The following is a 26,622-nucleotide window of genomic DNA, read 5'->3' as shown; positions in this document are numbered from 1 at the left end:
CACGGAGCAATGGAAGAAAGTGACCTGCGCCACTAGGCCAGCACACACCCTCTCTGTCATCTTTGTGATGGCAGAGAGGGTGTGTGCTGCTCTTCTGTTGAAAACCTGGCACTAGGATGCACTATGGCCAGTGGAGGCAGTGTGATGCTTCAGTTCAATTCAATTCAGTTTTTTAATATAGTGCCAAATATCCACAACAGTTGCTCCAAGGTGCTTTGAGAATTTAAGAGGAAAAGACCCTAAAATAATAAAAGAGAACAGAGAAAACCCCAACAATCATATAGCCCTACAAGGACTTTGGCGACAGTGGGAAGGAAAAACTGTCATGGCTGTGTGCAGGCAGGCAGGGAGGAAGGACCCAGAATGCAGGACTCACTGAGGAAAAGTTGAACTCAAAATAAACAGCTTTATTGCGTGATAGGTTTGTAGCTTGAACCTATTCGCTGGAACGTTGAAGGCAATATAATTACACAGCAAGCAAGACACGAAGTAGGCAAAGTTCTTCATGTTACTCATGCATGAGGGAGACCTGCCTGGAGCCAAGTGTCGTTCCACCACTTGACCCCCGTCAGACTCTCAGCCAGGTTCCCCATAGCACTCCTTTTATTGTGGTTACATGAATATGCATAGGGTCATTAACATATGATGTCTACATACACACAAAGAGTACCTTGCCTGTGTGTGTGTGTGTGTGTGTGTGTGTGTGTGTGTGTGTGTGTGTGTGTGTGTGTGTGTGTGTGTGTGTGTGTGTGTGTGGGGTACTGCTGTTCAAAGGGTCATATAACATGAAAGCACAAAAGCAAGCATCCTTGGTCAGGAAGAGGGTAGTCTCCCCCTCACCCTAGATGGTTCACCCTAGATAACACGGTGAGGAAGTCCAGCAGTTCATCTAAACAAAAAGCACTTAGACTAGAACAGATGTAGCTACGTTAATCCTACCATAAAACAATAAGACAAGGTACGACCTCTCTCGTGCTCCTAGAGTGCTCTCTAATGCACACAAAGTTTGCAGACTATTAAGGATCAAACCTCTACCAATCTAAAACTAATTATAAAACTCTAAGCATATATAAGTAGATATTTCTAAGCATAAATGACAATCAACAATACAAAACCTAACATTGCGGGTTGCAGACTGAACAGAAGACTAACTATACTGAGGGAAAATAAACTAACAGGCAGGCAAAACAGGTACTGGAACACACAGCAAAACCTGAGGGTGAGCAGACATTAACGACACGACAGAGAGCAAAGGAAAACACAGGGCTTATATACACTGGGGAGTAACCAGGGAATGGGAAACAGGAGGGAGACACAGCTGGGAGAAATTAGACTAACGAGACAGGGGAGAAGTAAAACTGAACACACTGACATCAGACTGGGACTATCAAAATAAAATAGAAAACACAAAACAAATCACAAAGACTTGAAACTGAGAGGCAGTGGCAGTCCTAGCCTGTTTGGCGCCCTGGGCGAACACTCCCCCCCCCCCCACACACACACACACACACACATATATGAAGAGAGAGAGAGTGTGCATTGTATGCAAACGGCTACCAAACAGCCATCATAATTCATCATACAATGAGAACAGGACAAATCAACAATTGACTAATTAATATTAAAATCTGTAACATAATGTATTGTTTGGAGTTTAGTCTGTTACTGTTACTATTTTTACCATTTCTTCTTGGAGCAACTGTAACCCGCATAATGTCCTTAGGGATTAATAAATTATTCTGATTCTGATTGGTTCAGGATGACCTGCCATTATCCAATGACACATCTGCTTACCTGCATCTTTTGCTCGTTTTACATAATAGACCTACACCTTAGTTCCCAGATTCACTTTGTGTAGGGTTTATTTCTGGGATTTCACACAACCCAGGATTCAAATCATGAATACATAATGGGCTTGGATTTACAACATTATGAATGAAATGTGCTCTATTTGGAAGCAGCTGTCCCTCCTCCACTTTTGACGGGTTGTGTGTGAGACTTTAAATCATCAAACTGTAAATTATAAATTTTAAATTGTTCCCTTTACCTCGAGTCCTAAAGTGTATATTTATTTTCTTACTCTTCTTATATTTATTGTTTGTTTACTTGCACTGCTGTAACTGGAGCCTCGTCGTCTCTTCTCTCTATATACTGGACTGTATGTAGCGGAGATGACAATAAAGTTTACTTTGACTCCAGCAGCGAGCAGGCGCACCGAGGGCTCTCGTGCTCACTTTTCGCATATAGAATTTTGAAAAAACATCGGTGCAAATTATAAGTCTGCATGATTTCTTTTTTTTATTTTTTTTTTATTTTGCAAGTTGGTTATTAGATGCTGCTCTAGCCAGCCAGAGAATCCCCCGCCGCCCCGCCCTCTCCTCCCTGTGCCGCAAGCAGCAGGCGCACCTCGCAAACGGAGGGCGCCCTTACTCCCAGCAAATGGGAGATAGAAAACCGATCGGTGCCTATGACATTCCTACTATGCGCTGGCATGACGTCGGGGCAGCATGAGAATGAGCTATTTTTTTATTTATTTTTTTTTAGCCGATGCCCGTGATGCCGCCTCCCACCATGATGCCACCCCAGGCAACCGCCTGTGTCGCCCGTATCAAAAACCGCTACTGCTGAGAGGCAGACTGAAAGAATATAACACATGGAACCCAGGGACGACAGAGACTTAAAGAAGAATTAACATCAAACTAAACTCATGACCAGAACCAAACTGAAACATTGATTTATAATACTCATCAAAACAGGATAGCTAAAGAATCAGACATAAATCATAATACAGAAAAACACCAAAACATAAGAAACAGAAAATGCTGTGACAAAAACTTCCTTTTAACAACAAGAAATGATCAGCAGAACCAGGCTCAGGAGGGACGGCCATCTGCTGCGAACCAAGGTTTTCTCCTGAAAAACCTTGTATATACCTTGTGGATGTTACTTTGACATGCACCACCTACCTCAGCATAGCTGCAGACCATTACGGCCTTTCATGGAAACAGTATTCCCTGATGGCTGTGGCCTCTTTCAACAGGATAATGCTCCTACCATAGCAAAAATCATTCATGAGTGATTTGAGGAACAAATTGTTGGATTTATTGACCTGATCTTCAATCCAGTCGATCTCAATCCAACCAAGCATCTGTGGGATGTACTGGACAAACAAGTCCAATTCATAGAGGCCCCATCTTGCAAATTACAAGGTTTAAAGGATGTGTTGCTAACATCTTGATGCCAGATACCACAGCTCTCCTTCAGGGTTGTTTTGGCAGAAATCAACTTCAATATTAGGCATTCTGTCACAATATTATGCCTGTTATGAATTATGCCACACAGGAACCAATCAAATGCAAGGTAAATAGCTGTCTCTCTGTCTCATTGTGTTCACAATATTGTAATTTGAAAGTAATGTAATGTACTGGCTCCTAAAACACACCTGCCTACAGCCAGGTTTTTGTAGCCATGAAAATTGGCAATACAGTCAGTAACACTCACAGAGAATCTGGCTGTTTAATGACTCCTAGCTATGGTGCATTTTGAGGATGTTTTAATGTTATTTAAACTGTTACTTTCTTTTGCGCTTTAAAAAGCCATTGCCTCGGCCTTGTGACTGCATAATTCCCAACAGAATTGTGGGAAAAATGGGACATAATAGGAGCGAGAAACCAGGCCAGTTTTCATACTGTCTTTTCTTCTTTGTCTCCCACTCTCCATCCCTCTCTCTGTAATGCGTGAACCTCTCTCTCTATCTCCAAAATAATGAAGACTAAGTCATGTCTGTGTATATTAATTCCTCCCATAATTCCTTGGGCTAAATATAGAGCCAGAGACTTGAGTGACTTAGTGAGATATTCAGTGGGAATTAGACAGTCCGGTGGTGGATTAACACATGAGATAATTCATCTTGAAGCACAAAAAGAACATTTCATTTTTCTGAAAAGAGGAGTAAGCACCTCCTTGATTAGAGATAGAAAGAGAAGAATAGTTTTGGTTTGAGGTTCTCTCAGTGAGTAGAGGGGGATAAGCCAGTGCATGCCTCTTCTCCCGGCTACAACAGCTGTCAAAGCTTGACCAGAACACATCCTGGGGGGCTAGACTGCTCTAACTAAAATCAAAGGAGGCTCACGCTTTTTGCAATCCTGCTTTTTCCTCCCTGTCTCTTTTCCTTCTAATGATACATCTCATCACTGAGAAAGTGTCTCTTGGCACCGCAGCAGTGTTACAGGTGAGTGATCATTAGGATATCCTTGCTTCTCCTTTTCCTTATGCTGGAGCGAACCAATTCATACTCCCGAGTGAATAGTTTTTCTCAGCACCCACATATTCATAATGCAGCTCTTTTTCGCCAGCCTGCTCCCCTCTTACTTTCTCCATCCCTTCTTTGCTTATTCTCAGTCTCTTGGGTGAAACTTTACACGAATGTTTATTCAAAGTACAGACCGCAGTCTCCACATTGTGTGTATGTTTAGTTTAGAGAGTGACTGTGCCTCTGTGTGCATAAGTGTGTGCTTTTTTTAATTAGGTATGTGCTCTTTAGACGAAGCATCAAACATTACACACATCCAGGCTGACACTGTTCAACATGAAAGCCGCTGAGACTCATTAGGACACTGATTACAGCTTGGGGAGGAGAATTCTGAGCAGCTGCTGAGCTTACAGGCATACACCCACACACACTCATACATTCTCATTTTATGTGTGTTCATGGGTAACAATATGTTTGTTTTTAAGTAGGACCAGTTTGGTTATTATTTAAACAAATGTTTGTGAGTTGATCACTTTTGGTGCTATATAGACACAAATTTCTATCAGGAGAGTTTCTATAGATAACTTCACAATGAATTACTGCTTTCAATTCTTGTTTCTTCTGTTGGGTATTGGACAGCAGTATGTCTCCCTTCATTAATCGCAGCTATTGCTCCTTTGCTCCTTTGCCCCTGGCTTTCTGCTTCAGCTGCTACCACAGTTGCACTGTGTGGAAATATTGTAAATCAAATTAATTTGATCGTTAATCACAGAGTTAAAATGTTTTCCAGTAATCATCTTGCAAACATTTAGATCCAAGAGTTCAAGAATGAATATTAATGCTGTCTGCTTCTACTGCTTTTCAGATTTCTGTTTTCCTTTGCTCTTATTCAAAGTTTTTAATTTATTTTGTTTCTGTGAATCACTTTGTAACTTTTAGGTGAAACATTATAAACATTCTGTCATGAACTTATAGCTGTCCTTTCCAACTACGCTACTTATGTATTTGTGATTATTGACCACACCATTGAAAATGGTTCCAGATGGTCTTTAGGTGTTTTTGTAGACTGGAAATGTGTGGTTGGCCACAGCCATGTTGATTGATCATATATACTCACAGTTACATATATACAAACACAGTACATATGTAACTACAGTATATGACTATGGCAATGTACTGACCAGGAGATGAGTACACTGTGGTCATAAAGGGATGGAAATGGATATCAACAGTACTTGGGTAGTACTCAGTTTGTACTAAGGAGCCCTAGAACGTCCCTAGAAAAAATACCCCACATTATTAGGCAGGATGGATCCATGATTTCATGTATTTTATGCAAGGGAAGATGTTTCCAATCTTTTATTGTCCAGTTTTAGTCAACCCATGTATTTTGCTTTTAGGTAATGGAAGGGGAAACCCAGTATGGACTTCTATTGCTGTAGCCCATCTGTGTCAAATGTTGCCTTTCTATCATTTTGAAGAAGTCTGGCTATTCTTTTCTGGCCTGGAGATTTGTGAAATTTGTGTCTCCATTATTAACGCCATTATTACAGACTAACTTGTCAGCATTTATTTTAGACATATTCAAGCAGAAATGTTGCCATTAACCATTTTTGAACTACGGGTTGATTCTGTTCAACAGTACAGTCATTGCTCTCTGATGGGAAGAAGCAAAAACACTCCTTCCTCCCACGCATGATCATGTTTGTACTGAGAAACTGTAGGTCTGTTCTTCTATGGGTCACTCTATTTGTGGGAAAGAGGGGGTGGGGGTTATCTAAATGAATGGAGTTGTTGCTGTATGAGGCAAGGAGGTGCTGCAACAGCTCTGCGCTTAAATAGGATTTTAACCATTCATAAAGGAATAAATGAGGAACTCAATATGCAGAAATCATTTTTGCTATTTTTATATTTGTATTTATGTTTTTATACTGTTGAGCTCATTTATGCAAGCCACAAATAAATCAACATATCTACAATTATACTAGGATGTGACTTAATACAACTCCAAGTGTAAGAAACGTTGGAGTAGCAAGTGTGGAAGCAAGTTCCTGAGTGTGTTTGATGTCCTTTGTGATTGATAGGACAGTATGACTTAAAACAAATAAACAAAAAAATATAGACCAGAGATGCTGCTGACAGAAGGCTTTAATAGGGAACACGCCCACCGTTGTTCCAGTACTGAGGTGAAATGTAGGTCATATCTGGAGTCTTGTAAGTCAAGATGGCACCAGAATTTCCTGCATATCTCAATAATAATAATAATAATGATAATAATAATCAGTTTCATTTCTTAAACTACGGTTTATGATGTCAGAGGTTCGAAGCAGCGTCGGAAACACAACATGCTGATGGTGTACCAGCGCTCATGTCTATACTCCTCCTGACTGTGGAGGAAAACCTTTGCTGCACAGAGTGGGGCCTGTTGTTGCCACACTTAGACAATTTCCATGCGTACATGAATAAAGCAAAAACTCATTCATGAAACCGCAACTAATAAATCAGCAGACGTGATAAAACACTGCTTTCCTGGTGTTTAATTTCAAATCAACTGAAAAGAAAGACCAAGACGAGCGTATCAACTGCACTCGATGGAGCTGGCCTCAGGCAGTTCAGAGTGGGAGGTGTTGACAGTTCCGGGTGCCTAGTTGGAGTACTGGAGTATGGTTACACTGGCAGCAATCTAAATATTTACTCTATCTCTCATTCACTGAAACTGAAGCATGATTTAGGTTCAATGTTACGTATCAAATCACAAACATTTTTAATGTGCAGTGTGTTTGCTGTTTACAAAATCTCCCTAAATAGCCACACACATGGAGATAGGAGGAGATTTGAGATGCTGTAAATGTTGGCTTTTTCCCACTGAGTTTTAGTTTCTGGTTTCATGGACTGCATTGGCGGGGCATACAATATGTTCACAAGGTGTGTTCAGACTGTATGCAGTCTGAGAGACAGACCTATCAAGTCTCCAGTATAATGAATTTCAGCTGAACTTGAGTTACTTTATCTACAAAGGTTTTTCTAAACTGATGGGACCGTAAAGGAAAGTGTTCTTTAAAAAAAGAAAGATTGTAGGTGCTTTCCTAAACAATCCAGTGTCATGGAAATGAAACTGAAGTGTTAGGTTTTTGTTTTGTTTTTTGTTTTTTTTCTCTACACCTTGGTAATATATCATCAATGCTGTGATGCATGGTGTTGTGTAAAATAAATGAATTCATGGGAGATTGTGCTTTAGCACTTACCATGAAAGCTTTTCTAAGGAAGAGCATTAGAAGTGATTGAGGTGGCTTTGGCAATGAAGCAACTCCCATTCATGTTGAGTCTTGTCTGATGTGTGTGTGTCCTTCTTACTTTAAACTGCAAGTGAAGGTAGTGTTTGTGTGGCTGTGGTCTAACAGCAGGACTTAAAAACCGACTGATTTTAGGCTTTAATGATTCTGCTGTTTCTACTACGTTTTTTGGTGTTTATTGTCTAAGAGATAAATAGAAGCACATTAGAAAACTTAAGGGGCACTATTTACAGTGGAGCTCAAGAAGGAGCAGAAAGAGGTCCCAGGGCCACGTGGTCCACTTTAGATCCAAACTCAGCAGCTCTCTCAGCGGTTGCTCTTGACAACAGCAGAAGGAGGAGCTTGCGCTGGCAGGGCTTTGGTAGAGTAGGAATGCCAAGCTGCCAAGTTCTCCCTGTGGGATGATGCCCCAGGCCCAGTCCTGATACTTGGCTTTGTTCATGCAAGCCCTCTAAGCCTGCTGCGTCACGGTGCATCCATGAGGGCTCACACATGCATACACAAGAGCTCTTTACACGGACACAACCTGACCTGCTGGTTCATGTACAGTTTGAATACTCAGTCCTTTGATAGCAAGACAGTGACTTTGTAATGGTTCACAACTGATGCTGTAGGGGAAATAATATTCTTTTCTTGGTTTGCAAACTGCATTTCCCTATGAACTCAAAACAAATATTCTGAACATATTTATGTTCTCTCCTTCAGCACAGATGAAAGGATGTTCGGTGTTTTTTTCTCAAAACATTGCGTTATTTGTGTTAATAATTAATTTTCTGCTTGTGAGCTTCAGATTCAAGATTTTTAAACTACAGGGAGTGCAGAATTATTAGGCAAATGAGTATTTTGTCCACATCATCCTCTTCATGTTTACATTATTGTATTTTGCACAACTCTGTTGCTTGTGAAGCTCGCACACAAGAATTTCACTCACATGTGCTGTACCAATGTACCTGCACATGTGATGTGACAATAAAAGTGATTTGATTTGATTTGATTGATCATGCATGTTGTCTTACTCCAAGCTGTATAGGCTCGAAAGCCTACTACCAATTAAGCATATTAGGTGATGTGCATCTCTGTAATGAGAAGGGGTGTGGTCTAATGACATCAACACCCTATATCAGGTGTGCATAATTATTAGGCAACGTCCTTTCCTTTGGCAAAATGGGTCAAAAGAAGGACTTGACAGGCTCAGAAAAGTCAAAAATAGTGAGATATCTTGCAGAGGGATGCAGCAGTCTCAAAATTGCAAAGCTTTCGAAGCGTGATCATCGAACAATCAAGCGTTTCATTCAAAATAGTCAACAGGGTCGCAAGAAGCGTGTGGAAAAACCAAGGCGCAAAATAACTGCCCATGAACTGAGAAAAGTCAAGCGTGCAGCTGCCAAGATGCCACTTGCCACCAGTTTGGCCATATTTGAGAGCTGCAACATCACTGGAGTACCCAAAAGCACAAGGTGTGCAATACTCAGAGACATGGCCAAGGTAAGAAAGGCTGAAAGACGACCACCACTGAACAAGACACACAAGCTGAAACGTCAAGACTGGGCCAAGAAATATCTCAAGACTGATTTTTCTAAGGTTTTATGGACTGATGAAATGAGAGTGAGTCTTGATGGGCCAGATGGATGGGCCCGTGGCTGGATTGGTAAAGGGCAGAGAGCTCCAGTCCGACTCAGACGCCAGCAAGGTGGAGGTGGAGTACTGGTTTGGGCTGGTATCATCAAAGATGAGCTTGTGGGGCCTTTTTGGGTTGAGGATGGAGTCAAGCTCAACTCCCAGTCCTACTGCCAGTTTCTGGAAGACACCTTCTTCAAGCAGTGGTACAGGAAGAAGTTTGCATCCTTCAAGAAAAACATGATTTCCATGCAGGACAATGCTCCATCACACGCGTCCAAGTACTCCACAGCGTGGCTGGCAAGAAAGGGTATGAAAGAAGAAAAACTAATGACATGGCCACCTTGTTCACCTGATCTGAACCCCATTGAGAACCTGTGGTCCATCATCAAATGTGAGATTTACAAGGAGGGAAAACAGTACACCTCTCTGAACAGTGTGTGGGAGGCTGTGGTTGCTGCTGCACGCAATGTTGATGGTGAACAGATCAAAACACTGACAGAATCCATGGATGGCAGGCTTTTGAGAGTGTCCTTGCAAAGAAAGGTGGCTATATTGGTCGCTGATTTGTTTTTGTTTTGTTTTTGAATGTCAGAAATGTATATTTGTGAATGTGGAGATGTTGGTTTCACAGGTAAAAATAAATAATTGAAATGGGTATATATTTGTTTTTTGTTAAGTTGCCTAATAATTATGCACAGTAATAGTCACCTGCACACACAGATATCCCCCTAAAATAGCTAAAACTAAAAACAAACTAAAAACTACTTCCAAAAACATTCAGCTTTGATATTAATGAGTTTTTTGGGTTCATTGAGAACATGGTTGTTGTTCAATAATAAAATTATTCCTCAAAAATACAACTTGCCTAATAATTCTGCACTCCCTGTATGTCTTTAATGAAGACCTACCGTACAGTCCACTGTAATGTCTCTTGCTTGGTCTCCAGTACTTGGAATGAAAACGTCCATCACTTAAGCTGTGCTGGCAGACTGAGTCTCTTCTGCACAGCATTCACGATACAAGAGTTCTTCTCAATGATAATAAATCTGAAAATAGAACTGACTGACAAAACTGTGCTGAATATGGATGAGTGAAACCCTGACTCAGCAATTTAAATCCCACATTAACAACATTTGACGTACTGTAGAGATAATTTCTTTCAAATTGAAAAAATATATATATATCAAAATATATAGAGCGCTATTGCTCTTTGTGTTGCAATGCAGTGAGACTAAAGATATCATGTGGTTCAAGCAGGTTTTGTCCCTACAGCAAGATAAGTGTATTATGTTCAACATTTTCAAATTGATCCTCAGTGTAAGGTAAGGAAGAAAATTTACTGAATGATACTTTATTTCTTCTAAGAGAAGAAACGGTCTGTTTGATGAATACGACTCTTCACCAACTGAGAGAATTTATCTGAGAGCTTTGTTTGAGAACGCAGTGACACAGCTGTGGGTCTTTTGGGCTTTCTTAACAACAATAAAGCTGTAAAAACATACCCCCTTTCTCATTTCCCACATCTTCAGTTCTCATCTTTATGACTTATATCTTACTCTCAAGAGACACGAGTAGGGAGGAGTCCAGGCAACAGGAACTATGTGAAGCACCCTCGCCTTGCAGTCTCATTTTAAAATGCCGGTTTAATATGACATGTGGCACAACTGCAATAATAATTCCTTTCCCAACTACTGCTGCTCAAATATAAGTGTTCATTACTTTTTACAAATTCAGAACATGGTGTAATGTTACAAGATTTACCTTTTTAATGTTGCACACACACACAAACTGTGATGGGCAAAAGATTTTTATCATTATAAGTAACTAATGAGATTGCAAGACTAGGCTGACCAACCTGTGCAATCCCTGGATTGATTACAAGAAGGCCTATGACTCAATGCCCCACACCTGGATCCTGGAATGCCTAGAACTATACAAGATCAACAGGACCCTAAGAGCCTTAATCAGGAACTCAATGGGGATGTGCCATAAAACACTAGAGGCCAACTTCAAGCCCATAGCACAAATCACCATCAAGTGTGGAATCTACCAAGGAGATGCTCTGACCCCACTGCTGTTCTGCATAGGCCTGAACCGCCTCAGTGATGCGATTCACATTCTTATATACGCACCTAATCAAAGTCGTTGACAGGTTATGACAGCGTTCTTATGTGCCGGCACCGGTGTTTTAGCTAGCAAAGCGGCGTGGCTGATGTGGAGTGAAGCCACATTAATGACAACGTGTACAACCATTGGAGATGTGAGCAGGACAGTTGATGGAAAAAAGTTTCAGTTTCAGTTTCAATTTTATTTCTATAGCACATTTAAAAGACCCAGGTACATCAAAGTGCTTCACAGACAAGGCGCATTTGTGGGGTTACAGCAGTAAAGGAGCAGGAAAATAGAGTTATCAGCAAAAGAAAATACAGTTTTAAGATGGTGACGTGGAAACAAGCATGGACCGGGGAAAAGTTAAAAACTAAGTTGTTAGGAAGGCAAGCTTAAACAGGTGGGCTTTAAAACGTGATTTAAAGGATTGGATGGATTCCGACGCACGGACATCAATCGGCAAGCTGTTCCAGAGTTTTGGTGCGGTAAAAGCAAAAGCACGATCCCCCTACTCTTCCGTCAAGACATTGGTTGCATTAAGAGCCCCTGGTTAGAGGATCTGAGTGCTCTCGTGGGGATGTATAGGGCAAGGAGGTCGATTAAGTAGCTGGGTGCCAGGTTATTTAAAATTTTAAAAGTGTATAAAAGGATTTTAAAAACCATACAGGGAGCCAATGAAGGTTGGCGAGGGTGGGTGTGACATGGTCATGTCTTCTGGTGCCGCTTAAAAGGCGTGCTGCGGCATTCTGGACTAGTTGCAGGCGTTGGATGAGGGAAAGTTGGAGGCCTAAATAAAGAGAGTGTGGACTTTATACCAGTTTTTAATAGGCCACGTAAAACTGGAGTTATGATAAAAAAATATATATGCAATGCTTGGTTTTTTCCTATCATTGTTTATATTTACTGTGGGAAGAAACAGTAAAAACGGCGTTTTATAAGGAAAACGCTCAAAAGCACTCTCCGCCTGTGAGCAAAAACAGCCCCCCTCCCAACTCCCCCAGCCTTTCCTATTGGTGGAAAAATGTATCATGTGGACCAATCAAAAAATGATATGGCAACATGGCATTTAGTTGTTTAGGACAGGAAGAGTTTTAGGAGTGACGGCGGTGTTTTGAGATGTGAGAGATTTGCGACATTTAGCGCAAATCTTGTGTAGTTAGTGTGTAATGTAGTCAATAGTTTTGTTGTGTGTGTCAGAACAATGAGGCGACTGCTGAGTGTTACAGTTGTTACAGGAGTGATACATCTCCTGTTGTCAGGCCTGCAGGTATCAGGCTGCTGTTCATCTTTATCTCATAGTGGACAGAAATTATTTTTTTTAGTGGCACAAATAATTTGTGTGGCATCAGATGATGCAGAACAGCTGATTGTTCTGTAAATATTTTGAAATGTTTATTTAAAAAACTGCATTGGCAGCATTTTTAGGTAAACAGGTAAATAACTGCAAAACTCAATTACTTTTTTGAAGAAGTGACTATATAATTAACTGCCCAACATTGGTCATTATATACTGTATTTTGCAGACAAAGAGTTACAGGACTCTCTGCCAGACCACAGACTCATAATACAAGTCAGAGCTTTATAAAAGAAAAAAGAAAAAAAACAAGAAAGTTGTGTTTTCAAAATTGGAGTTCAAGTTATTTTTACTTCCAATAGTGTTAACATACTACACAGGTCATGAACAAGATTTGTTTTTAATTTTCATTGTAAGTGGGCTAAAGCAGTTAATTAAAAGTAGTCTAACATAAATGTAAATGCTGTAATTTGATTATTTTAATAAACCATGTAACTTGGATAGATTCGATGCTGGCGTGCACACATCTGCTGTTGCTCACAGTGGTTCAAGAGACCGCTCAGGGAGTTTGTGTTTTCGCTCAGACACATGAAAAATTAGAGGGAACATTGGTTACAAGTACCATGGGATCCCACAGGCAAATGGGAACAATGAAGAGGCAGCTAGGAAAGGTGCAACCACCAAGTACCTGCAGAGGGTCAGGCAAGTCCTGAGGAGTCAGCTTTATGGCAAGAACAAGATCCGGGCTATAAACACTTAGGCCCTGCCCATTATCAGGTACCCTGCTGGGATAATAGGTTGGCCAAAGGAGGAGATAGAAGCCGCTGACATCAAGACAAGAAAGCTCCTGACCATGCATGGAGGGTTTCACCCCAAGTCCAGCTCTCTGAGGCTGCATGCTAAGTGGAAGGAAGGAGGCCGGGGACTGGTCACAGCCATAAACTCTATATTTCCTTTATTCTTGGCATACACATTAGAAATGTGCAGTGAAGTGAAATCACTTTAATTCCTCGACTCACAGTGCATTGTGCACATGCAATACTGCCTTTGTAAAACATAATGGTTGTAAAACATAATGGTCAGAGGGTCAGAGGGCCCGGTGGCGCCAGTGTTCAGCAGCCTCACCTCTGTCAGTGCGCCCCAGGGTGGCTGTGGCTACAATGTAGCTTGCCATCACCAGTGTGTGAATGTGTGTGTGAATGGGTCGATGACTGGTTGTGTAAAGCGCTTTGGGGTCCTTAGGGACTAGTAAAGCGCTATACAAATACAGGCCATAATGGGACTTAACACTAAAACAAGTCCAAATATCGAGGATTTATTTAAAAGCAAAAACCTAAACCCTTGACTCCTGCATTAAGGGTATCCTTTGGGTCTTTCACTTTGTGTGGGGTCTTTTGCTGGTATGGATTAGGTCCATTTGTCAGTTTTTTTTCTGTTCTCATGCTAATTCTCTCTACCAGTGGACAGTGCCTCGAGGCATGAGGTCAGTGGCTTTTTTCATGTAGGTGAAAATGATGTCTTAGGGTGTGGTCTTTACAGTTAGCAGATCTCAGTTTTATTCAGAGGTTTTAGAAAGGTCTTTCTACCACTCATCAAAGCAATGTTCTATTGAAAGCAATCATATAAAACTATGCTAAGTGTCTGTCTATAACTAATGAGATGTAATGTAGACATGCTGTTTCATACTTATCCACACTTGTGATTTTCAGATCCCAAGGTGAGGTGACATCCCATCACGTTTAGTGCTGCAAGAAGAGCTTTTTGTGTAGAGGAAACTCCTAAGAAGTAAAAAATGTCTGGTGCAAAGATCAATTCACTGACCCTCACCCTACTCTTCCTTATGCCCTCGGTAAGTGTTATTTCTTTACTCATGTCTTATAAATGGGTTTATGAAAACGTGTGCAGCAAGGCTAACTGCTCATGTCAAAGTGCTTCTGAAACATTCTGTTTGCAACAGGTGGAGATTCACTTCAGCAGTGTTTGCATATTAGATTGATTTTCACACACTTGTACACTAATTTACTTAGAATAACCATATGGAGTATCTGCATCAATAATTCATTGATCAGCATGTGACAGGAATAATGGATAAAGATGCATCCTCATCATTTATTCATGGATTGTTCAGCATTATTCCAGCCTGTTAACTGTGTGAGGAAAGAATGGCCTCTCCTGTCTTCTGCGGTAGTTACAGCAGATGTATCATCATCTGGGCTGAGGTGACAGAGAAACTGACAGAATAGCTTTTTTCTTTGAGCAGAAAGTAACAATTAAGGATGAAATGGAGGGGGGGGATAAAGAGTAGTGGAAGGCAAGGGACACAGAAGAGAGTAGTTAATATTTACAAATCGTCACCATGTATGTAATCACTCATACCCACATACACACAAAATGAATGGTGTTTGAATTCACAGGTGTTTGAAGGAAGGGAAATGAATGGAGAGCTTACAGTCTTTAGTCGTGCTAGTAGTCCATGCTGCAGGGAGAATGGACTGCCATACCTGTTATGTGTCTGTGAGCGAGGGAGAGAGAAAAAGGAGAGTGGAAAAGTACAAGCTGTCACCGAGCAGAAACCGGAGCTGGAAGCATGTAAATATAATAATAACCACTGCAGCCAAAACCAGTGCCTGACGAGCCCAGCTGTAAGAAAGCTTTTAAGACTCAACTGTACACTGTGTTCCTGTTTTCCTCTGAAACAATAAGTTCCGTTGGAGCCTTTAGACGCCTCTCTCTGTCTCTCACTAGCAAAATTGACCCAGACAAAGTAAAGCTAGTTTTTGGCTATGAGCCCGACACAGAACCTGAAGTATTAGCCAGAGGTCCCTTTACGGTTTTATGCCTTTACGGTTCGGAGCCGCGGACCTGTTTTATATACGAGCGGAATAGTTTTCTATACGAGATCACTGAAAAAAGTGCAGCCTTACCTAATGTCCACCCTGTTAGTCATTTTATATTAAGATTTAAAAATCTAGTTGGCATTGCTCTGACGAAAAACCTTCAGTAAAAGCAATAAATCACACAGCAATAGTACATTCATGTAGTTGTAAAAAGCATGGTAATATATTAAGTAATCCAAAGTATTCAGAATACGTTACTCTCATTGAGAACACGTTACAAAATACATTTTGGGGCATGTATTCTGTAATCTGTACTGGAATACATTTTAAAAGTAACCTTCCCAGCACTGGGTATATGTGAGCACTTGGCAACAGTGGGAAGGAAAAACACACTTTTAACAGGACCGGGGTCATGGAGGGCCAGTCATCTGCCAGAACTAGTTGGTGGTGAGGGGAGGATGATGGGACAAAACACAGACTCAACAGGCCTTGTATCCTGTATCATGATAAAGCTACTACCTTGTGTGGATATCCAAAATAATTTACAATTGTTACAAAATTACCAAGTATGTGTTTAAAGTTATTTGAAGTTCTTTCAAACTAAACTTTGCAACTTTGTAAACATAAACCAGTGTTATGTTATTGGTACTGTTAGAATTATATAATAATGTACAGGCCAAGGTTGTTTTGCTAACATATATATGCTTTTAAATAATATATATTTCAATTTGTCTGTTAAAACTATCATAACTGTAATAACTCTCTTGCCAGATATACCAACTTTATTTATGGTCCCCTTTCCTTTAATTCTAAATCATACATTTGCAATCTTCAGTAACCGTTGTCTTATGACTTGATTGTTTTGCTAGTGTGTATGTTTTGCAATGATAGCTACTGCTAAGCTCAGTTTAATATCAGTCTGTTTCAAATATTTTATTAAGAAACATGTACAATGCAAGTGAAAACTTTTAGATTGAATATAGTGCTTCAGTTGTACAAGTCAGTCAGTGAACGATGCTGCATATGCCCACACAAACCAGCGCTAACCAAAGACGAGGAAATTTATTTAGCATCTTGTTCTGTATAACAGAAGACAGAGCAATGGTTGCCAAGTCTGTTCAAAACCCTTCATCTGGCACTAAGGACATATGGAATACAAATACAGGATTTAAAGGTTGACATGTCCTTTTTCCGCCAGAGAAGAATACAGACAGCGCCTAGCATTAACACAATACAAATCCATTCCCAACTCCCAATTCATTCACAATCCTTCCTGAGACAATTCATGTTTACTTGTCTCTGTTCTTAATGCATCATTAATAAATTATTATCATTATTAACATCATTAATAATATTACATGCCTTTTCAAAATGCAGTCTCTCAAACACAGGTTTAAATTATAAGCTAGCTCTTGTTTCATAATTATTAAGATGAGTCTTTAGAAAGTGTCTGACCTTCAAAGAAATCTCTCCTTGTCAACGTGTTTTTCTGCTGGAGCTGGTAAAAGAATGGAGACACTCCCTGGATGACAACCCCAATTCCCAAAAAGTTGCAATTCCGTGTAAAGTGAAAGTAAAAACTGAATAAAATGAATTTGCAAAACTTATAAACCCATATTTTATTCACAATAGCACACAGAAAACGTATGAAAAATGTCTAAACTGAGAAAATGTGAGGGAGGTATTTAGGTGTATTTAATAAATAAATAATATTTAATAATTATTTAATAAAGAATAAAAATCTCTTTGGTTAATTTAAAATAAATAAAATAAGTAATCTGTAAAATAGGGATTTAAAACAAATCCCTATTTATCCCTTTTTCCCCCAATTATTTAGTTTTTTGATGGGAAAAACCTGTAAACTAGTTCAACTTCATTCTGAGCTGTTGTAAGATTCACATAACAATACACTGAAATAAGAATAAAAACCCACGATCAAGTGTAGTCAGACAAGCAACATACTAATATTTGATGCTGATCTGATGCAGTGTGACCAAGGGCAGACAGATATATAACCACAGGAGGTAACAGAGCAGAGACATAAACAGAGGAAGCCGAATACACTGTATTTCTTTGCCTCTCAAGCCACTTATCATTTTAATACCTCTGCTTCCTATGACTTAGTCTCATATGCACTTAGAGAGCAGTCCCAAAGTCTAAAATCTAGAACAGTTAAAAGCAGAATGTGGAACTTGGCAGGGTGGATGTTTTTCTACACCTTAGAGTTTAATAAAATTCACAGCCCACATTTCAATCACGTCCCTACTGCAAGCCAATGCAGTCAGTTTAATGTCTGAATGAATGAAAATAAAAACATCATCTTTTAGTTAGATGCTAAATCTAAAACACAGAGAATCAACAGTTGTTATCCAATTGTGTGATTTATCAATACACAAAGGTTTGCTATATTTAGCAACAGCTGAAATGTATCTGTAGCCAAAATGCCCAATACAAGTGTTTCCACTTGTTTTACTAGAATAGATCTCTTCTTTTGATTAATGGATGTAATTTTCAGCAACTTTAATCTGAGTTAATCAGACACTAATTGAAACACATGAGTGGATGTTCTTGACATTTTAACCAAGTGGTTTCAATTTCCTTTACTTGAAATGTACTTTAGTTTGCAAATCTATCTATATAGTAAATGATTTTTGACCGAATCTATAAATCACAAAGCCTGATTATCCAAATTACTGGGATAATTATATTTATTGGCTCATTAGTCCATTATACATCATCTCATAATTACAAGATAAGGTCTGAAAATTTTGTGGGTGTACATGCAGTGCACTATTAGTACTTACATCATCAAAAATGAAGCATATGCTTAAGTTCAATGAGGAAGATCTTTAATCACTCATCTGCCTTCTGTCCCTGCTTTTCTGTGTACATGTCTACTGCTTTCCCACACTGTCGGTCTCAATACTGACGTCATTACTCTAGTCCAGTCATCTTCTTGCAGGCCTTCTTCGAGCCTGTCAACCTCCACTTTACATGGTTTAAATTTGTGCTCTCCGTCATTCTCCCTTTCAGGCTGTCATTCGTGCAACCCACCTCCTTCCCATCTCCACCTCACAGACACCTCAGTCAGAGCTCCATCCAAGCCTCAGTCTTCATCTTCACCACCAATCTCTAGACTCCACAGAGTACTGTCCTAAATCCTATCACTGCTGGGATTACATACTGCCATGATGGGTCATCAGAGTCTAATTGCCAAATACATTCATTTCTATCTATCTCTATCTCAATAAATCATGTTGGGTTCTTCCAAGTGATCTCTCCTTATTTAACTTGGTTTCATTAATATTCACATACTGCAAATCACCAACACTCTTCTTTCAACTCATCATTTACCATTTGAAAGCTTAAACAGTGTTTACTTGCCTCTGTCCTGATGTCTGAATACCTGCAAACCAGTGACTCATGAACATTCAAATGCAAGTTAGCTCTAATTATTACATCCATGTACACCTGTGTATATATCTGAGAAATCCCCATCTTCATTTTCAGTCAAGATCAAAGAATTGTATTTTTAATAGGCTTACAGTTTGTTTTCAGAATCGTCCTACTGACAAGTGACAGTTTGTTCCTTCTGATTAAAGAACACCAGCTTCAGCTTTGCTTTATAGACATGATGGCCTGAAAAGGATGCAATCAAACAATGGACAAGCTGTATAAAGGAAAGTATTAAGTATTAAGATAAATGAAGCTGAAAATTATTTCAAACCAATTATGCTACCTGGTAAATTAAGCTACAACATTTTTTAAAATAACATTTATGTTAAATCATCAAATCAAATAATAAATATTTATTAACAAACTGCACTCAGTGTATGCCAGATGTTTGAAGCTTATCCGTGTTATTCAGCAGATTAATATTCCTCTTGAAGCTAACACGTGGAGTCTCGTGGACTGACGCCAGCACAGAGACATGTTCATACCTTGATCCTCACCATAGGGGCTGTAAATGATGTGCCCCTGGTCATAACCTCCATGTCTGCAGTCGTAGCCATGCAGTCATCCGTGTCTGGATGTCTGGAGAGCACAATTATAAACTTCATGTCTGTGGTTCAGAACAGATGGGACTAAAGCTTGGCAACGTGTGGTGTGAAAAAGGCTCATCTTTCCTGACTTGTTTTCATTAGAGTAATGTCGTCCTGTGGGTCAGTTAGAATGGAGAGAGAGCCAGCAGCTCTGAAATGATTAGTTTAATTGGTTGGGATTTCAGACAGATCCCAGGACTTAGACCTCTCCCACAGTAGATTGAAGCACATGAGTGGCTAATGAAGCAACCAAGCACTTTACCTTTGAATCTTTTCTATGTGCTCTTTAGCTGCTTGACTCTCTCTCTCACTCACACACACACTCTCTGTATGTGTGTGTGTCCCTGTGTGGGTGTGTATTGTCCTCTAGATTTCAAGCCAACAGGTCCCCTCTAACTGTGTGATCAAGATGGAGCAGGAGAAATGCATGGAAATGATGGCCTTGGATTCCAACAATCAAGAATTTGGTGAGTCTTTGTTGCCTTCATGATAAATTTGTATTAAAACAGAAGCATCTTTGGATTCTTCGTGCTAATGAGCTGGTGATAACTCCACAAACTGTAGATGACTCACCTGATCCTTGGAAAATGTTTTTTAAAAAACGAACCTCACAGTTCATAGCCTCTGTGCTTGATTTGAAGCATCAGATAACTAATGAGGCCACAGGAAGACTGTATTTTTGGAGCAAGGGAGGGGCACGTGCTTTAGTTGTTAGTGTCTTGTGATGATGATTCTGAAAATGAAAGTTGATCAGTGAGTGACAACTGTCTCTCTGGCTGATTAGATGATGAATGAAGGGAATATTAAAACGATGGGCAACTTGTGTCAGTTCTCCTTTGTGACCTTAGTTTCTGACTTAACTCTCACTGTCAGAAACTAATGGTGAACTGTTCCATATTCAACAACCCTTTATCATATATATCCAGCCTTGCCTTTTATTTTGTCAAGAAAAGCTCACTGATTAAAGCAGTGCTTAGACTACATTGTTAGATCCTGATTCATCCCCCATTTCCTAATGGTCTGTGCTGTCTGTCTACTAGTCTGCAGAATATATTGTTAAAGCTAGGGCAGGAAGATGTTTTTGACATTCCTGGACTATTAACCTACTGCCTTCTAGCAAATGTTAATTCAACTGGTCTTTAGGTAGACTTAGTCCATATAAATTTTTTCAAACCTTCATACACTACCCTGATGATGTTTCATTTCATTAGCTGCATGTGATGGCACTAGAAATCATAGAAAAAAAATCTGTATTTCAAGTATTTCTCTGATTAAAATAACAGATTACTTTGGAACGTGTTACACCCATGAAGAAGAAACCTCTGGCAGAACTGGCCTAAGGCAGGGGCAGCACAGAAGAAAATGACTCGGGCAATTGAAACACACACAGAAATGGCAATTGCACTGAACTGAGATGAGCTAGAAGCCGTTGTCATCATGAAATTGGCTTCAAAACACAAAAACAAACTATGTAACCAGTACCACAGAACTTCAGACCAGTGCTAATATTAAAACTTTAATGATAATATAAGCATGGAATATAGAGCCCATTGTACTATTTGCAAAAAACAGTCACAACTACCACTAACAACAATGTCCTAAAAACAGAGTTTAAACCTGATGTACCACTTTACATGCTTTCTGCAGGCACCTCTCCATTTCTAACTCAAGGTCTGTTTTAAGTGAGCTTTAGACATTCAAACTGCAACACTAAATTATTTGCAGTGAAAAAAGGAGAGCATCTGGAGCAGAAGTTGAATGGCTGAGTTGATTGATTGATTATAATTCAAGCCAGGGTGTTGTTGTGCAGTTGCTCTGTTTAAAGAACCGTTCTTTATGTTGGTTCACTGCCCACTGTTCACTTTGAGGGGGCAGTAGAACACATGGGGACCAATTACTTAACATTTACTCACTGAGCTTCATTAGTTTGTGAATACCTTTTTTAAAAAGCACATTTTGTGGGGTTTAAATCGAGAGATTTAATTGAAATAAGTCTGTTTTTGTAGAACTTCCCTAATTGCAATGGGACAAATCATGGAACAGTATATATATCCTATTATATAATATATATTATACATTAATTTATATAACTATATATATATCTTACTGTATATATATATATATATATAATTATATATATATATATATATATATATATATATATATAAAAGCCCCATGCTGGACAAAATGGCAGCACAATCCCACAATAAATCTAAAAGATGGCTTGTCACTATCATATTTTATGACACAGAAGAAAAAAATATGTTTTTGACCAGGGACAAATTATTTGGTAGCTTTTCAACACAGCTTTTTAGTGTTTTTTGTTGGAATGTTTGACATCAAACACACCACATCATCAAATTAGGGCTTACCTCACCAATGTAACCACACAACAAATTATTAGTTATATTTAAAGCTAAAATATCCACTTGTTTTCCAGTTATCCTTTAAAACTGTGTCTAATTTAGAGTGACATGTAAATACACTCAAACAGAATAACAAATTAAAAGGTTACAAATCTATGAGACTTGCTCCTTGATTTCTGATGCAAACCGATCCCTGTATAAAAGTGTCGTAGAAAAAGATGCAACAGCAAAGACTATTTTTTACTACTATCATCATGTAGTAGTCTGATAATTGATTTATTTAGTCCAAAGACCAGTTAGATGGAAACAAAGAAAAGGTACCTGGTCAAAATGTAATTTGATATAGTAGCAGTGATATGAAATGAACATATGGCTTTTTGGACTTGAGCACTGAGCTTTTCTCCCCGTTGTGTCCCCAGACTGCCCGTGGTTTTGGGACAATCTGACATGTTGGCAGCCTGCCAGGCTCGGGGAGGTGGTTGAGGTCAACTGTCCTGAACTCTTCTCTCAGTTTATGAGTGAAGAAGACTACGGTCTGTTTCTATACATTTATCTTTATATTTCAGACAGCTCTACTGCTGTAGAATTACATTGGTGTGTTTGGCGTGTTTACTGTAAGTAAGTAAAGGGCTCTGTGTCTGCAGAATTGGGAAAGGTTAGCCGCAATTGCACTCAGTTTGGTTGGTCGGAGCCCTTTCCCCACTATCTTGATGCCTGCCTGTACGAGGAAGGAAACAGCACCCACCCTGTGAGTTAAACAGCACCTCAGCATCTGCAACTGTGTCTAATGCACAGTTATATTTGACATTTTCTACATGAAATGCTCTGTGTCTCTATCACCATTGTAGGACATGTATTACGTGTCAGTGAAAGCTCTGTACACTGTGGGCTACAGCACCTCTCTGGTCTCTCTAACCACAGCCATGGTCATCCTGTGCAGGTTCAGGTGAGAAATACTGTACGTCTTATAGGAGATAAGAATGACTTTAAACCAGATGAAATGCATCTGCTACAAGATCAAAACCACTGACGGGTGAAGTAAAGAGTACTAAGGACCTCGTCTTTGTAATGGAATTTTTCTGTGCCATTTATGAGTCAGCCTGTGGATGCTCAGTTTATGAAGTTGGTACAAATTGTTAGTGTGTAGGATCTGACAGACTTGACTGTATATAAAAGATACGGCATCCATAAACTCCACAGGTTAAACACGCAGATACCTGCCAATAGGTCTTTATTATCGCACTACAATACACTAAAATTTCACTCACCAAAACTGAAGCACAAACTATTTGAGTAGTCTGTTCTGCTTAGCAGTCCATATTAATTATCAGATAATGCCATTAAAATGTTTCCAAATACAGCAGAGAGGTCCAGTTCAGTGGTTCACAGTCAAAATGCCCACGCCCCTAACTTCAGATTTAGAAAAACCCAAATAGGTCATATTACTTGTATTACCTTTTGGACATTTTGCTATGGAAGTCTCTGGAGACTGACATGCTTTTGGAGCCAGCCTCAAGTGACTATGGACACTAATTAATGTGGCAGAAGTAGTAGTACTTATGCTTCTAACACTGGTATCCTGTCTATGTGTTAACAGTGAATCAGTGTTTTGCAGAACAACACTTGTGTGTGTTTTATCAGGGAAAAGAAAATATTAGTTACAAAGTAACACATTTTTATCCAGAGTGTTCACATTTATTCCTTCACACAGGAAGCTGCACTGTACCAGGAACTTCATCCACATGAACCTCTTTGTGTCATTCATCTTAAGAGCTATTTCTGTCTTCATCAAAGACGGCGTGCTGTATGCAAAAGAGGACAGCGAGCACTGCTTCATACACACTGTGAGTAAAACAAGCTGCACATGTGCCAGTAAAGCAGGCTGTACTCATGCTGGTGATGGTTTGTGGCACCTTTGCTGACACTCTCTTGCACGTTGCTTTTATCTGTCTCTCCTGAAGCTGGAGTGTCGAGCGGTGATGATATTCTTCCACTACTGTGTTCTTTCTAACTACTTCTGGCTCTTCATCGAGGGTCTGTATCTCTTCACGTTACTAGTGGAGACCTTCTTCCCTGAGAAAAGATACTTCTATTGGTACATCATAATAGGCTGGGGTGAGATGTCTTACATGCCATGCTGTCGTTGTATTCATATTTCCAAATGTCATGTTGTTTACTTGGTGATGTTGGTTTCAGGGACCCCGACGGTGTGTGTGACCATCTGGGCAGTGCTGAGGCTGCACTTTGATGATATAGGGTGAGTTATGAATAACACTGTAAGTAGAGTCTCACGTTTTTGTTGCATATGTGCTGAACATTTCATTTTATCATCTGCACTCTTAGCTGCTGGGACATGAATGACCATGCTGCCATCTGGTGGGTGATAAAAGGACCCGTGCTGGCTTCAATTATGGTGAGAAGCCAGGATGCAAAAACACAGTCTTTCTTTTGTCAAGTATATTTGTATTACTTTTATACAACTGGTTTATTCTACAGGTCAACTTTGTGCTGTTCATTGGCATCATCATCATCCTGGTTCAGAAGTTACAATCTCCAGATATTGGTGGAAATGAATCCAGTATTTACCTGTAAGTACTTGACGTTAACATAAAGTTTCTTATTAGATCAGTTAAGATGTAAATGCATTTTGTTTTGAATGTGTTTAATATCTTATTTGTGTATTTAACATAATTTTATACCATTTTGTGATCAGTGCTAAAACATAACAAGTGTTTCATTGTGTAATTAATTAACAACAAGTACTTTTTACCCAATAAGGAGAGCGTTTCTCCCTATCTATAAGTTTTGGAATTGTCATGCAGTTTGCTTCACTGTTAATGAAAACACATTATTAGCACATTATTATTAGCATTTACTTTTAAAAAATTGAGGTATTTTACTGTCGTATATCAGATCAAGTTTATATGATGTAGCTTTTTGATGTTCTGCACATTCAAAATAGACAAATTAATATAACTCATAACCATGTTTGTATAGCTACACTTACATTGACACTACTGAATACTGAATACTGAATACCCGAATATGAAATGTACTAAACTCATCAAGTTTGACAGTGATTGTTCAGGATGCTGCACATTAGAATTTGAAGTACTTGGAGACAAATTCAGTATTTCTGCATCTTAAAACTTTAACTTTGTCTTTCCATTTTTGTAGAACATATTTCACTTTTTACTTGACTACATTTAGTCACCTCACTATATACAATAGTAACCCCAGTGTCACAGACCCATTTGTGGATAGATCTGAATACATATGGATGACTATGTAGTCCAGCTGTCCATCCTTACATTTCAGGGGCACTGGAGCTTTGGACAGTCTATCACAGGGCTATCACCATTCACACTCACATTCATGCCTACAGTCAATGTAACATGCATGCCTTTGCACTGTGGGAGGAAGCTGGAGCCTTGTGGGAGCTTGGGTTAAGCTCCATGATTCCTGGAACCCTATTATTTATTCTCCAAGTTAAAGTTCTGATTTGCCAGCTTTTTCAGAGCTCACGCTGATCTGATTGTGGGGGAAAGTGTATAGTTATAGATATATAAGTTACAGATATGTTACTGACTGAATTTAAAACCTTGAAACCTTGAAATGGCATATTTATCCTCATGCATATATGCCCTACTGTAAATTTAGTCTTCTGTGTATGAGGACTGACACATTGGTAGAACAGCTCCCTCATTATGATGGTGATGATGATGAGTGTGTTTCATGCGTTTGCTTTACAGGAGGTTGGCACGCTCCACTCTGCTGCTGATTCCTCTGTTCGGGATCCACTACACTGTGTTCGCCTTCTCTCCTGAGAATGTCAGCAAGAGGGAACGTCTGGTATTTGAGCTTGGGCTCGGATCCTTCCAGGTAATTATTTCTCCTGCATAGCCTAATATAGGCAAGGATAATGCCTGTGTGAACTATTTTCAGAATAAAACTTTCAGTCTATATTGTGGCAGTGCATCAGTTTCTTTCTACTCTTTGATCTGTTTTTATAGCTGTTGTTGTTGTTTATGATCTGTATTTATAGGGAGACAACATCCGTAACCCCTTAGCAGTCGGACGTACCGCCCACGGTACGTCCGACTCCTAACCCTTTTAGGCAAAATTTGTAGGACTGCTAAGGGGTTAATATTAGCACAGAACCTCTGCCCACCCCCTATTCAAACTTTTTCTTTATGGGTGGCAGCCAGTCAGAATAAATTTGACTTAAAGAGAGTGAGAAGGAAGCTAAAACAACTTGTTTCAACAGAGGGTGAACTGAGGGGATGCTTCAAGGCCCAGTAAGATAATTAATAATAATTAATAATTTGAAGTCTTAAGTTACAAAATTCTGATCTAGTAGTGTCTAAGAATTAAAATCTGGAGCTGGAAATGAGCAAAGTAGGTCTAAACATTTTTTTACATTTATTTTCAAATCCAAAGTCAAAATTCAGAACATAATTTTTGCTAGCAACATTTATATACCTCCACTAGAAGGCAGCATCTTGCAGCGTGACTTATTCACCCTGCATATTCAGCCATCCATCCTGAGCTGAAACTGCCACATTAATGGTTAAAGTCAAGCAGAAGGATTCTTGACTGCATCGTGTTCACTTCAGATGAGTTAGTCTCTTTGTCTCATGCTCTGACTTTCTGTGTTTCTTCAGGGCTTTGTGGTGGCCGTCCTCTACTGCTTCCTGAATGGAGAGGTAAGTCTTTTTTATAGCAAGCTATCACCACAACACATTGGTGTTATTAAAGTACTTTATAACAGCACATAATCTCTCAATCCAAATATTTACACATGAGAT

At 39.5% G+C, this 26,622-nt stretch overlaps 1 protein-coding gene across 4 annotated transcripts in view; it reads left to right on the top strand.

The window, feature by feature from the left end:
- Positions 1-26,622, top strand: part of adcyap1r1b (adenylate cyclase activating polypeptide 1b (pituitary) receptor type I) — a 39,844-nt gene that overhangs the window by 7,298 nt on the left and 5,924 nt on the right. For 3 of the 4 annotated variants that reach the window (XM_040004074.1, XM_040004076.1, XM_040004078.1), the window contains 12 exons: positions 14,278-14,417; positions 19,819-19,915; positions 22,234-22,347; positions 22,459-22,562; positions 22,663-22,760; positions 23,526-23,658; positions 23,776-23,929; positions 24,011-24,071; positions 24,158-24,227; positions 24,311-24,402; positions 25,567-25,696; positions 26,479-26,520. In XM_040004074.1, the coding sequence (XP_039860008.1) occupies positions 14,361-14,417; positions 19,819-19,915; positions 22,234-22,347; positions 22,459-22,562; positions 22,663-22,760; positions 23,526-23,658; positions 23,776-23,929; positions 24,011-24,071; positions 24,158-24,227; positions 24,311-24,402; positions 25,567-25,696; positions 26,479-26,520 (1,152 nt within the window). In that variant the 5' untranslated portion in view covers positions 14,278-14,360. Of the gene's footprint in view, positions 1-14,277; positions 14,418-18,438; positions 19,916-22,233; positions 22,348-22,458; positions 22,563-22,662; positions 22,761-23,525; positions 23,659-23,775; positions 23,930-24,010; positions 24,072-24,157; positions 24,228-24,310; positions 24,403-25,566; positions 25,697-26,478; positions 26,521-26,622 lie in introns of all 4 variants that reach the window. The other variant, XM_040004077.1, reaches the window with a different exon arrangement.

This window comes from Simochromis diagramma, unplaced genomic scaffold, assembly GCF_900408965.1.
Source record: "Simochromis diagramma unplaced genomic scaffold, fSimDia1.1 OVJJ01000477.1, whole genome shotgun sequence".
Taxonomy (NCBI): domain Eukaryota; kingdom Metazoa; phylum Chordata; class Actinopteri; order Cichliformes; family Cichlidae; genus Simochromis; species Simochromis diagramma.
This window is presented reverse-complemented; position numbering and strand designations above follow the sequence as displayed.